This window comes from Peromyscus eremicus, chromosome 15 (assembly GCF_949786415.1).
Source record: "Peromyscus eremicus chromosome 15, PerEre_H2_v1, whole genome shotgun sequence".
Taxonomy (NCBI): Eukaryota; Metazoa; Chordata; class Mammalia; order Rodentia; family Cricetidae; genus Peromyscus; species Peromyscus eremicus.
In genome coordinates, this window is record NC_081431.1 from 13,459,174 (window position 1) to 13,471,515 (window position 12,342).

Sequence of the window (12,342 nt, forward strand, 5' to 3'; positions counted from 1 at the left end):
CTTGCTCAGAGTCTTGAAGAAAAGAAAGGAAAACTGTAGCTGGTGATGACTCTGTCCATGTGCAGCTCTGGTCTGTGCTGATGGCTGCAAAGTCACAGGCAAGCAGCTTTTTCATGAATTTGTGCCCCAAAAGTTGGGCACCAGATATAGCATGAATCCTAATTGGTCTTAATTATAAAAACCTAGAGCCAGATATGGGGTAAATGCTGAAAGATCGGAGAGACAAAGGAGCCAGACACAGCCACCTCTTTTTTTTTTTTTTTTAGTTTGATGGCCTTTATTAGTCTTAAAGCAAATAACTTTTTTCCCCAAGAATAACAGTTCAATATTACTTCAAATCTTTATTCCAACTCCAAACATAGAACTATTCCATACAATAGCAAACATTCTGCTTTTTCATGGTCATTACTCAAATATGCTTTGCCTATGCTTACTGTTAAATTGCCACGTACAGCATTTCAATTGAAAAAGGTCCCTTTATATTTTTAGTTATACCTCTTAAGACGGCCCAAGAGAAAATAAACTAATATATGATGCTACTCACTAAAAGAAAAAAAGAAATACTCTTCACGGTCTTTCATTCATTTCATCAACTAGGACACATAAGGCAGCATCTTTTTCTATAGTCTGGTCCCTCCTGTGACCTGAGTTTTCTCTTCGTTGTTCATTCTGTCCAGTACAATTGCTGTTATCATCAGTGTCCACTGGCTCAGTTTTAACTCTCATCCCTGCTTCCGAATGGGGCAAATCATCAGGCAAAGAAGCCAAGCAATTTTGAATCATTTCAATTACTCATTCCAGGTGTTTCGGAAACCTCTCAGCTGTTTCAAGACGTTGACGTTTCTGGACCTCCATCATGACTCTCAAGGTCTCTCTTGCTTGGTGGGGTCGATATTCGTTTATAAGATGATGAACATGTATGAAAAGCAGCTTAAGATCTTCTAGCTTCTCTTCTCGTTTTATACTCCCAGGGCTCCTTATTAAGATATCTAAACGGTCCAAGAAATTAATCAATATAGACATATTGAGTTTTCTCAGTTCTTTCTTGTGATCAAATTGCATAGGATGAAGCCGTTCAATGCCCTGACTTTCCAAAGGGCGAATGATAAGATCATCACATTGGAACTGGTTGCCAAACATCATGTAACTGTCTTTAATTGGAGGGGGAGGCTTGGGAGCTAAGCCTTCTTGAATATTTTCATCTGTATATTCCTTGATGTACTGCATTGGAGGTGGGGGAAGTGCGCTCACTTGCTGTGGTTCACCCATCGTAGACAATCAGGAACCTTGCCATGTGGCTCATGGCTTACCGGCATCTTCACATGCTATTTGTCATCGTGGCTGCTGGGGTTGGGGATTTAGCTCAGTGGTAGAGTGCTTGTCTAGCAAGCGCAAGGCCCTGGGTTCGGTCCTCAGCTCTGGGAAAAAAAAAATGCCACAGCCACCTCTTACCTCACCAAATCCTTAGTCTGAAAGGGGACCGAGCTCCTGTCATTGTCTGCCTTACGTTCCTCTCTCCGCCCAGCCATATCACTTCCTGTTTTCTCCTCCCTAGTGCTGGGATCAAAGGCATGACATCACAAGTACTGGGATTTAAGATGTGTGCCACCACTGCCTGGCCTTTATGGTTAACTAGTAGCTAGGTAAACACTCTGATCTCCAGGCAAGCTTTAATTGTTAGAGCACAAGAAAATATCACCACAGGTATGGCCTTATTGGAAGAAGTGTGTTATTGGAGTGGACTTGGAGGTTTCGAAAGTCCATGCCACCCCTCCCCCCTCAGCCTGTGGATCAGGACGTAGCTCTCAGCTACTGCTCCAGCACCCTGGGTGCTGCCATGCTCCCCACCATGACGACAATGGACTAAATCTTTGAAACTGTAAGCAAGTCCCAATTAAATGCTTTCTTTTATAAGAATTTCCTTGGTCATGGTGTCTTTTCATAGCAATAGAACCCTAATTAGGACAGTAGGTTTTCATATGACCCTTTAAATGGTCCTTAGTGTTAGCTGTCCCTCCCCATATTTCCTCCTTTATCCCCCACCCTCTTCCTCTCCATTTAATCCTCCCATTCTGATCTCCCCCATTTCTCTCTATATATCTCCTTCCTTGAGAAATCCTTCCCTCCCCACCAGTTCCTTACTCTATACCTAACTTTTGTGATTATCCAAATAGCATGTTTATCAAAGACTTAAAGACTAACACTCACATATAAGAGAGTATATTACTGTATTTGTCTTTTGGGGTCTGGGTTTCCTCACTCAGGATAATTTTTTTTATCTCCATCCCTTTACATACAAATTTCACGATTTCATTTTATAAACTCTGTTTAATTCTGTACCCCATTTTTAGTTGGGTTACTTGTTTTCTTGATGTTCCATTTTTTTGAGTTCTTCATATATTATAGATATTAGCCCTCTACAGAATGTGTAATTGGCAAAAATCTTTTCCCTTTATAAAGCCTGCCTCTTTGCCAGATGATAGTATCCCTTGCTATACAGAAGCTTCACTTTGCTTGCTTGCTTGCTTTTTCTTTTTCTTTTGATTTTTCAAGACAGGATTTTTCTGTGTAGCCCTGGCTGTCCTGGAACTCACACTGTAGACCAAGGCTAGCCTTGAGTTCAAATTCACTTGCCTCTTCCTCCTGAGTGCTGGGATTAAAGACATGTGCCACCACCAGGCTACAAGCTCTTCAATTTCATAAGGAGCCATTTACTGATTGTTGTTCTTAGTGCCTATTCTGTCTTTTTTCCACTGTGTATTTCTTGCTTCTTTATCAAAAATCAGGTGTCCATTGTTCTGTGGATTTATGTCTGGGTCTTTTATTAAGTTCCACTGATCCAAGTGTCTGTTTTTATGCCAATACCATGCTTATTTTATTACTATAGCTCTATAATAAAATCTGAGATCAGGGATGGTGAAACTTCCAGCAGTTCTTTTATTTTTTCAGGATTGTTTTAACAGGATTTTTTTTGTGTGTGTTTTCATATGAAGCTGAACATTGTACTTTCAATTTCTATGTAGAATTTTGGGGGGGGATTACACTGAATCTGTATGTTGCTTTTGGTAAGGTGGCTATTTTTACTCTGTTAATCCTACCAATCCATGAGCATGGGAGATCTTTCCCTCTTCTGATATGTTCTTCAATGTCTTAAGTTTTGGTTTGGTTTGGTTTTGGTTTTTCAAGACAGAATTTTTCTGTGTAGCTTTGGAGCTTGTCCTGGAACTCATGCTGTAGACCAGGCTGGCCTCAAACTCACAGAGCTATGCCTGCCTCTGCTTCCCCAGTGCTGGGATTAAAGGTGTGTGCTACCACCGCCTGGCTGTCTTAAGGTCTTTATCATACAAGTCTTTCACTTGCTTGGTTAGAGTTACTCCAAGATGTTTTGTGTTTTTTGAGGCTATTGTGAAAGGTGCTGTTTCCTTGATTTCCTTCTATTTGTCATTTGTATATAGGAAGACTACTAATTTTGGTGTGTTGATATCTGGCTACTTTGCTGAAAGTGTTTATTCACTGTAGAAGTTTCCTTGTGGAGTTTTAGGGTCATTTATGTATACAATCATATCATCTACAAATAAAGATACGTTGACTTCTTTCTTTCCAACTTGTATCCCTTGATCTCCTTTAGTTGTCTTATTGCTCTAGCTAAGACTTCAAGTACTATATTGAATAGGTATATGGAAAGTGGGCAACCTTGTCTTGGTCCTGATTTTAGTGGAAATGCTTTGAGTTTCTCTGCATTTTGGTTGATGTTGCCTGTGAGCTTGTTGTCAATTATCTTTGTTATGTTGAGGTATGTTCCTTGTATCCCTAGTCTCTCCAGGACTTTTATCATGAAGGGGTGTTGATTTTGTCAATTTTTTTCTGCATCTAATGAGATGATCATGTGGTTTTTATCTTTCAGTGTGTTTCTATGTTGGATTACATTTACTGATCTATGTAAGTTGAGTCATCCATACATCTCTGAGATGAATCCTACTTGATCATGATGGATGATCTTTTGGATGTGTTTGGATTATTTTGCCAATACTTTATTGATAATTTTTGCATCTGTGTTCATAAAAGAATTTGTTATGTAACTTTCTTTCTTAGATGGGTCTTTGTGTGGTTTAATATTCAGAGGAATTGTGGGCTCACAAAAAGAATTGGTCAATGTTCCTTCATTTTCTCTTTTGTAGAATAATTTGAGTATTAGTGTTAATTCTTCTTTGAAAGTCTGGTAGAATTCTATGCTGAATCTATCTGGCCATAGGCATTTTTTGGTTGAGAGACTTTTAATTACTGCTTCTATTTCTCTAGCAGTTATAGGTCTGTTTAAATTGCATATCTGATCTTGATTTAACTTTGGTAGGTGATATTTATCAAGAAATTTATCCATTTCTTTTAGTCTTTCCAATTTAATGGAGTACAGATTTTTAAAGAATGTCTTTATAATTCTCTGGAATTCCTCAGTGTCTGTAGTTATGTCCCTCTTTTTCTGTCAAATTTTATTAATTTGTATCTTCTCTCTGTGTCTTTTAGCTAATTTGGCTAAGGATTTATCTATTTTATTGATTTTCTCCAAGAACCAACTCTTTGTTTAATTTGATTCTTTTTCTTTCTCTTTTTTTTCTTTCTTTTTTTTTTTTTGTTGTTGTTTTGTTTGGGTTTTTTTTGTTTTGTTTGTTTTTTGAGACAAGGTTTCTTTTTGTAGCCCTGGCTGTCCTGGAACTCACTCTGTAGACAAGGTTGGCCTTGAACTCACAGAGATCCACCTGCCTCTGCTACCTGTATGCTGGGATTAAAGGCATGCACCAACACCATCCAGCCCAATTTTTTTAATGTACTCACTTAGTTCTATTTGCCTTTTAGAATCACCTTCATTGTGTCACATAGGTTTGGGTATGTTGTGTTTTCATTTTTGTTTAATTCTAAAATTTTTAAGTTCCTTCTTTTTTAATTATTTATTTATTTTTTTATAATTTTTTTCCATTTTACATACCAACCACAGTTCCCCCTCCTATCCCTCCTCCCATCCCCCTTGCCTCCCCATGGCCCACCCCCATCCACTCCTCCAAAAGGGTTAAGTTCCTTCTTAATTTCTGTCTTGAATCAGCTTTCATTCCATAGTGAGTTATTCAGTTCCCATGAGTTTGTATACCTTCTGTTGTTTCTGTTATTGATATTCATCTTTAAATCATGATGGGTAGATAGGATGCAGTGTTGTTTCAATTTTCTTGTATCTGTTGAGACTTGCTTTGTGTCAAAGAATATGGTCAATTTTGGAGAAAGTTCCATTAGCTACTGAGAAGGTGTATTCTTTTGTGTGAGTGTGAGATGTTCTGTAAATATCTGCTGGGTCCATTTGATTTATGATGTTATTTAACTCCAGGATATCTTTGTTTAGCTTTTGTCTGAATGACCTCTCTATTGTCAAGAGTAGGGTATTGAAATCACCCACTATCACTGTGTGAGGGTCAATATGTGACTTTAGCTATAGTAGTATTTCTTTTGTGAACTTGGGTACCTTTGTGTTTGGTGCATACATATTTAGAGCTACAACATCCTCTTGGTTGATTTTTTTCCTCTGGTGAGTATGTAATGTTCTTCCCTATCTCTTTTGATAAGTTTGGGTTTGAAACCTATCTTGTCAGATATTAACATGGCTGCATCTGCTTATGTGAGGGTGATGTCTGTCCTTGCTGCTGAGGTGTGTGTCATAGGGTTTTTATTGCTGTCAAGAGACACTATGACCATGGCAACTCTATAAAGGAAAACATTTAACTGGGCCTGGCTTACAGTTTCAGAGGTTTAGTCCATTATTGTCCCCATTATGGTGGGGAGCATGGCAGCATGCAGGCAGACATGGTGCTGGAGAGGAAACTGAGAGTTCTATATCCAGATCAGCAGGCAGCAGGAAGAGAGAGTGACACTGGACCTGGCTTGAGCATCTGAAACCTCAAAGCCTGCCCCCAGTGACATACTTCGTCCAACAAAGCCATGTCTACGCCAACAAGGCCACACCTCCTAATAGTGCCACTTACTCTAGGCCTATGGGGACCACTCCCATTCAAACCACCACAGTGTTTCTTTGATACAGCAGAAAGATATGTCCTGTTTTTAACCCAATTTGTTAATCTGTGTCTTTTATTGGGGAATTAAGACCGTTAATGTTGATAATTATCAATGAGCAGTGGCTTTTTTTTTTTATAGGTATTGATAACTTGTCTTTGTTGGGTGAGTGTTCCATTGCTTGGTTTCTGTTGCCCTCTCTGGATCTTAGGAAAGTGTGTTGGCTGTGGTTGCCTGATAGGGAGGCTCTGCCAGGTGTGGCCACTGGGTTTCCCAAGTAGAACGTGTTTCTGGGTACTAGGGTTGACAAGAAGGAATGAGAATGGGGTAGGAAGGGGTGAGCTGAAAAAGTCCACAGGAAAGAGGAAAGCTGGATCTACTCCAAGGTTCAGAGGAGTCCTTGGGGAGTGGAGTCAGAGACGGAGGACAGTCACCTGAAAGTGGTCTGTTAGTGGGTTGGGGATGAAACTGGGGAATTTTCAGTGGAGAACAGAAAGGAAAGTGAAGATTGCTTGTCTGATTTCCAGGCCAGTATGGCCAGTGTCTTCCCAGGTAGAGTCTTTAGCCCTATGCCAATCTTTTTTTTTTTTTTTTTTAGAGAGTTTAGATTGACACAAATCTTTCTACATTTGCTTTGTGTGACCTAGACTAGAAGAAAGCCTGGGGACGTATTACCTTTTATTAGTAGACAAAATCCATGCACAATAATTACAAGACAGAAAGAAGAATCCAGGCCATGTTACCAGCTGCCCCACTGTTCCCACTGAGGGTGCAGCTATCTGCTACTATCGCTGCTGCTTCCTCATTTCCAAGGGGGCTGTGGAAGCTCACCAAGCTATGCTTCCTCCATGGTTTGCTACAAGCTCCTCCACAGTCCAAGAGAGAGTGTGCTTCTCCCCACTCAGCCATTTTATATTGGGATTCAGATCACACACTCTCTAATACAAACTTTGCCCTTGGGCCAAGCTGCTCCCTACTATTGGCTATTGCACTGAATGGCAGAATTCCCACAACATTTCCCCCTTTTTGTTTAATTAAGAAGGAAGGTTCCAATCCTGACATAAGAAAACTACATATAATAAGAACTATGATCAAGTATTGTCCAGAGGAAGGAAAAGGTAATAACCTAAGCAAAAATGAAATTATATATAACAGGAACAATTATCAAGTAAGAAACACATTCTAGATGTCCAGACCATAGGTAATAGGCAAATATATAGATTACTCTAATAGTTGTCCTTTCCTGAAGAATCTACATTTTGTGCCTAATATGTCTCTAGCTAAAATTTGGGAGGACTGTAACTGTAACTATCTAGTATTCAATCCCATCAAAGACCTGAGAAGGAATATAATATTGCCTCAGTAAGTGGGAACTGCAAGCAAGCAACTTCCACAAAATGTAAGAAATAACAGAAACAGCTGGCTGCCTGGATAGTCACCCAAAGCTCCTCTGCAACATCAGGGTATCCATCTTTGGCCTACAGGCCTAGACTCTCTGACAGACCCTTTTCAGAAGCAGGAAATTTTGAAGGACTATCCAACTCTGTCTTGGCAAAGTTTGGCAGTAGCTTTTCTTTGTGTCCTGCTTGTCCAGACTGGACAGAATGTCTACTCTCAGCAGTCAAGGCAAGGGCAGTTTCTTACCTTATAAGCCAGTTTGTGCCACAAAGAAAGCAAACTCCACATGGAATGTCTTCAGTGCCCATCATCCTCTTTAGAGGATGCACCAGGAGCAGATACATTTCATGTCAAATAAATTTTAAGCTATTAAAAACATTTTAAATGCCATATTCTGTACATCTTTGAAGTGTTTGAAGATTACCTATCTATTTGGAACATATCTTGGCACACCTAGAAAACCTAACTATGACTATAAGTTTAACAAATATGGGTGGCTATTAGCCTGTAATTTTTTATTATTCTATATAGCTTTAAAGACTAAAACTTCATATTATAAAAATAAATAAGCTGTATAGATAATGCCTTAAGCAAAACAGAAATGGATGTACAGTAGGTATATATAAGGTCAATAACGTCAAAATTGTGACAATATACAAAAATATCTTACCCAGAAGTAGAAATGTATATACAATATGACAAAAGTAAACTTAACTTATATCAATATACAAAAATATCTTTTTTTGAGACAGGGTTTCTCCATGTAACAGTCCTGGCTGTCCTGGAACTTGCTTTGTAGACCAGGCTAGGCTTGAACTCATAGAGATTCATCTGCCTCTGCCTCCCAAGTGCTGGGATTAAAGGTGTGCACCACCACTGCCTAGCAAAAAAAATCTTAAACAGAAGTAGAAAAATATATATGGTATAACAAAAATAACTTTACATTTGTGTCAATATACAAAAATGTCTTAAACAGAAGTTGGAACATGTATACACTAAAAATAATTTTGAATTTGTATCAATATAAAAATATTTTAAGCAGAAATAGAAACATATATACAGTATAACAAAAATAACTTTGAATTTGTATCAATATACAAAAGTACATACCAATATAAATTATTAAAAACTGAGAGTTTCTTTTTTAGTTAAAAGTAGATTTAATAATTTACCTTTTTATCCTATCATATCTATCCCCCCATTTTCTATTTCAAATGAGATCCCTGAGTCTAATCTCTTTTGTTCTGCCCTTTATCCTATAACAACTTATAACCATTTCCTCTACCTGACAACAACTATCCATACCCCTGAGAAAGACTAGAAACCATTCATCCCACCTATTGGGAAAGTGGGTATCACATTCTTAGAATTACTTCCTGCTGTCTGGGGGGTGATGGTATCTCTATGGGACTTTGTAAAAACTGAAACAATGGTTAAGTCTTCAGAGAACTAGCTGCAACATTTGTAGCCAGGCTCTGAGTAATGGGTAAAGCTTATCTGAAGTTCTGGTTGGAGTGGTACAAGAGGGTGGACCATCTCAGCTAGCCACCTTGGAATTGTCCCGAGCAATTTGTAGTCCAAAGCCAATCTTTGGGTGGTGTTTATTGGGCTTAATGGCATTATTATGATCCAGGTGGAATCATTGTTTTGTGGCCCCATCATCTTTTGGAGACTTCAGAGGTCACTGTTAGGAAAGTTTATTGTTACTGTGGAAAACTTAAACATCAGTAATACCAAAATGGAAAGTTTAAATTTTAAGATAGTACTAGACTTAAAGAAAAGAGTCAAAACAAAATTGAGGGGTAAGAGATTTATGACAATAGTCCCTAAATTTTGGTTTTCTTCTGTCCCATACCAGGTGGTTCTTCTGATATGAGACAGAGATTCTGAATTTTCTTTTAACAACATGCTTGTGTTTAGAGAAAGAGACAGCCATACTCCCAACTCCAAATCCAGTTTTAATTGAACCATTAGGCCAGGTTATTCCTTTTCTTAGTAATTTTTTCTCAACAGTTCTCCTTTCTTCTTTAGATTTCTATCTATCCAAAGGCCCTTGATGTCTTCAGGATGAATATTTTTATTTTCATATAAAGAAAAAAAAAACAAAACCCTGCCCTGACCCTAATTTGGTGAGTTTTTTCCTTCTGACACGTTGACTCACCATATTGGTTGATGAACTATCACTTCTCCTAATCAAGAGGTCTCTCCTGATTGAATTGAATCTTTATTAATTTTGTTGGTACCCATAGATTTTCTTCTCCTTTAGAAACAAAAGTAAAACACCTTCCCCAATATAACATATATCCTGGTTTCCATTCTGAGGTCCACACATCTTTAAAGTATACAGGCTGATTTAATTCAGTAGTTTTTCTCCACTGTCCAATGTCTCTCCACAGCTGCCATTTCTTTCTCATTAGCATTTAGAAAATTTAAAGTTAAAAAGACATTATATAATGTGGTGATATTTTATTTGTACTGAAATGTGATTTTATTGGTATGTTAATAAATAAAGTTGCCTGGGGGTCAGAGCTAATAGCAAGCCATAGCAGAGCTGTGGCGCATGCCTTTAATCCCAGCACTTGGTAGGCAGAGCTAGGTAGATCTCTGTATGGTCAAGGATACAGCCAGCATTGGAGACACACGCCTTTAATCTCAATACCAACCATAGAAAATCTGGAGGTCTGTAAAAACAGGCAGCGACGAGGCGGTCATGTAGTTGGGTTTACAACCAATGAGAAGGCAGAACAGAAAGTCTATATAAAGACAAACACTCAGGAAGTAGGTCTCTCTTGGCTGAAGAGGCTAGCTGCAGAAGACGGGTAAGGCTCTTAGCTCTGATCTCTTGGCTTTCTTCTTTGCATTGGTTCTGTGTTTCTTATTTTAATAAGATGGTTGATTACATCTACAATATAATCTGTCTCTGGGGGGTTTTATTACCCCTTTGTTTGTTTAGCATTTCTTTTAAAGTATGATTAGATCTTTCCACAACTGCTTGACCTGTAGGATTGTGTGGTATATCTGTAATATGCTTTATGTTGTAATATGAAAAACACTGTTTAATTTTACTGGAGACATATGCTGGAGCATTGTCAGTCTTAATTTGTACAGGTATTCCCATGATGGCCATGACTTCTAACAAATGTGTGATTACAGAATCAGCCTTTTCAGAACTCAAAGCAGTTGCCCATTGAAGTCTGAATATGTATCTATGTTGTGGTATACATATTTTAATTTTCCAAACTCTGCAAAATAAAACACATCCATTTGCCAAATTTCATTTCTTTGAGTACCCTTTGGGTTACTTCCTGCAGGTAGTGGAGTAAGGTTATATAAGGAATAAGTAGGACGTTTTCTCATAATTTCCTTGGCTTGTTGCCAAGTGACAGATTTTTGAAACTCTTGCTATTGACATTGTGTTTTTAAAGAAATTTGAGGCTTCTGGCACGTTTCATACCAAGAGTTGATCAATTTCATCATTACCTTGAGCTAGAGGATCTGGTAGACATATATGGGATCTAATATGTGTTATATATAAGGGATGATTTCTATTTCTGATTATTTCTTATAACTGAATAAATAACAAGGTCAATTCTGTCTCATTTGGAATAAGTTTAGCAGTTTCAACATGTAAAATAACTTTCTGCATATAGTCAGCAACTATGTTAAGAGGTTCTGGAAAATCTAATACCATGAGAATAGCATATAATTCTGACTTTTGAACAGAATCATAAGAGCTTTGAGCCACTTTATTCAAATTTCTTGATTTATAACTTGCCTTTCCTGATTTATTGGCATCCATATAGAATGTAGGGGCTCCAGAAACTGGTGTTCCCCATACAACGTGAGGAAGAATCCAATTAGTTCTCCTTATAAACTGAATTCTCTTGCTTTGGGGATATTTGTTGTTAATCTCTCCCAAGAAATTACTACAAGCTCTTTGCCAATGTTTATTTTCTGTGAATAAAGTGGAAATTTCATCATTCATAAAAGGTATTACAATTTCTGATGGGTCCATTCCTGTCAACTGATGAAGTCTTAATTTTCCTTTTAGAAAACTTTTTCATATGTCTTTAATGTTTTACTCTGTTTGTGTGGTTAAAAAAATCCATTCTAAGATATCATATTCTCTCTGCATTAAAATTCCTGTAGGGGAATGCGTAGAGGGTAAAATAACCAGAATGCAATCAAGCTCCAGATCCAAACAATCCACATGTGTATCCTGTAAGTCTTTCCACCAAAGTCAATTCTCTTTCAGCTTCATCTGATAACTCTTTTGGACTATTTAAGTCCTTGTCACCTTTCAGGGTTTGAAACAAATTACTTAGTTCTTGAGTTGTTACTCCAATAGTGGGCTATAGATCAGTAAAGTCTCTCAGCAATTTTTGAAAGTTATTAAGAGTCTACAATTGATGTCTTCTGATTGCACCTTTGGGATTGAATTTTTTGTAAACCTATTTTATATCCTAAGTAATTAATAGAATCTCCTCTTTGTATTTTTTTAGGAGAATTTTGTAATCCCCAGTAAGGCAAAAAAAATTCTTTACTTCTGTAAACATTTTTCTAAAGTATCTACATTTGAATCAGCTAATAAGATATCATCCACATAATGGTAAATTACAGATTGAGTTAACTGTACATGAATTATTTCTAATGTCTGTCATACAAAATGTTGTCCAGGGTGGGGCTATTTAACATCCCTTGTGGGAGAATCTTCTATTAATATCTCTAAACGGGCTGAGAATTATAAGTAGGCTCTGTGAAGGCAAAATTTTCCCTATCCTTTTCTTGTAGAGGTATAGTGAAGAAACAGTCTTTCAAATCAATAACTATAATAGACCATCCTTTAGGTAACAGTGAAGGCAGGGGAATTTGATGCTGTAGAGAGCCCATTGG

General features: G+C 37.7%; 1 protein-coding gene across 1 annotated transcript; it reads right to left on the reverse strand.

Annotated features, from left to right (window-relative positions):
- Window positions 1–259: 259 nt before the first annotated feature.
- Window positions 260–1,283, reverse strand: LOC131925355 (mediator of RNA polymerase II transcription subunit 7-like). Its single transcript, XM_059280654.1, is given in 1 exon segment — window positions 260–1,283. A coding segment is annotated over 1 exon segment (702 nt). The 5' UTR covers window positions 1,270–1,283; the 3' UTR covers window positions 260–567.
- Between the last annotated feature and the right edge of the window lie 11,059 nt (window positions 1,284–12,342).